Source organism: Pteropus vampyrus, unplaced genomic scaffold (assembly GCF_000151845.1).
Source record: "Pteropus vampyrus isolate Shadow unplaced genomic scaffold, Pvam_2.0 Scaffold679, whole genome shotgun sequence".
In the NCBI taxonomy this organism is placed as follows: Eukaryota; Metazoa; Chordata; class Mammalia; order Chiroptera; family Pteropodidae; genus Pteropus; species Pteropus vampyrus.
The window spans coordinates 50102-51750 of NW_011889460.1; the positions used below are offsets into that span (position 1 = coordinate 50102).

The 1649-nt window shown below is 54.6% G+C and overlaps 1 gene segment (V, D, J or C); it reads left to right on the top strand.

Moving 5' to 3' along the window:
- Positions 1–819: 819 nt before the first annotated feature.
- Positions 820–1649, top strand: part of LOC105309169 — a 31035-nt gene continuing 30205 nt past the window's right edge. Inside the window, 1 exon segment of the V gene segment in view lies at positions 820–928. Within this exon segment, the coding sequence occupies positions 883–928 (46 nt within the window).

The window sequence follows — 1649 nt, forward strand, 5'->3', positions numbered from 1 at the left end:
TACACGGACTCACACGAAGGTGGACGCATGCATCAGAAGAAGACTCAGCACTGACTCGTGCGAGCCCGGGTCTCACCACACACTGCATTTCCAATTATGATGCTGAGGATGTAACATGGACATCATGTATGTGCGTGCGATTCCAACTGTACACGTCATCCTGGTGTGGCTGTGGCGGAAAGAGCTCTACCACAGCAAGACGACTACCGTACAAGTGCACTTATCAGTGGACAGAGAAAGATAGAGGCACAGAGAGTGACACTCAGATGGGACAGATGCCTGAAATACACCTGTGACCCTGGTTCTCACATGTGCTCTCCGTTAGCACTAGAAGGCAGCAAATCCCACACGTGCTGATGCAGGACGCAGACCTGCGCCTCACTGGGCACGTCCACTCTGTCCTGGAGGTGGCCCAGGGGAGCAGTGGGGTGCAGTGGGGAGCGTGCAGGGCCAGACACATGAGTTGACTCTTAGACACGTGTGCTCTCGACACCAGCAAGCTCTCTGTGGTCCTGTTTGGCCTTGCTCACCTGTGATGCGGGTAAATGATATCACATCACATGACTTACGTGCATGAGTAAAATGAAATAAGATGATGGTGCTAAGTGTTTAAGTAACACATGTCACAATAAAAGGCATAGTTTACCAAATGTTCTCATTGCCACCATGTGCGCAGAGACACCGAGGCCGGCTCTGGGTCTCTGCCCTCTCTGTGGGGCCCCAACCCCAGAGCTCCTTATACATCAGAGCACATGCAAATAGGGCCCCTCTGCTGATAAAAGCCAGCCCAGCCCTAAGACTGCAGCTCTGGGACAGGAGCCCAGCCCCGCGATTCCCAGGTGTCCCCATTCCGGGATCAGGTCTGAACACGCACACCGCACCATGGCGTTTGGGCTCAGCTGGGTTTTCCTTGTGGCTGTTTTACGAGGTGATTGATGGGGAACAAGGGACACTGAGTACGTGAGTGGGTGTGAGTGAGGAACAGGGATGTGTGACAGTTTCCTGAACCTGATGTGTCTGTGTTCGCAGGTGTCCAGTGTGAGGCGCAGCTGGTGGAGTCTGGGGGAGACGTGGTGCGGCCCGGGGGGGTCTCTGCGACTCCCTGTGCAGCCTCTGGATTCACTTTTAGTAGCTATGATATGAGCTGGGTCCGCCAGGCTCCGGGAAAGGGGCTGGAGTGGGTCTCATCCATTAGTAGTGGCAGCAGTTACATATACTACGCTGCCTCCGTGAAGGGCCGATTCACCATCTCCAGAGACAACGCCAAGAACACACTGTATCTGCAAATGAGCAGCCTGAAGGCTGAGGACACGGCCGTGTATTACTGTGTGAGAGACACAGAGAGGGGACTTCAGTGTGAGCCCAGTCACAAACCTCCCTGAGGGAGACAGGAGGGGGAGCTCTGGACACCAGGGGGCGCTCAGGGTACACACAGCACAGCACACACAGACCAGCCCAGCAGCAGGTGCACAGGGAGCTGGGGAAGGGGCTTCCTGTTGGGAGCAGCAATTTCCTCTCAAACCTCTCAGCTTCCTCCCAGGAGAATTACTGCTTCTTTGTGGCTCTAATTTTCCACATTCTCACACACGCAAGAAATGAAGAAGTAACATGTCTGTAGACGGCGTATCAGCAGTGCCTGGGGACCTTTC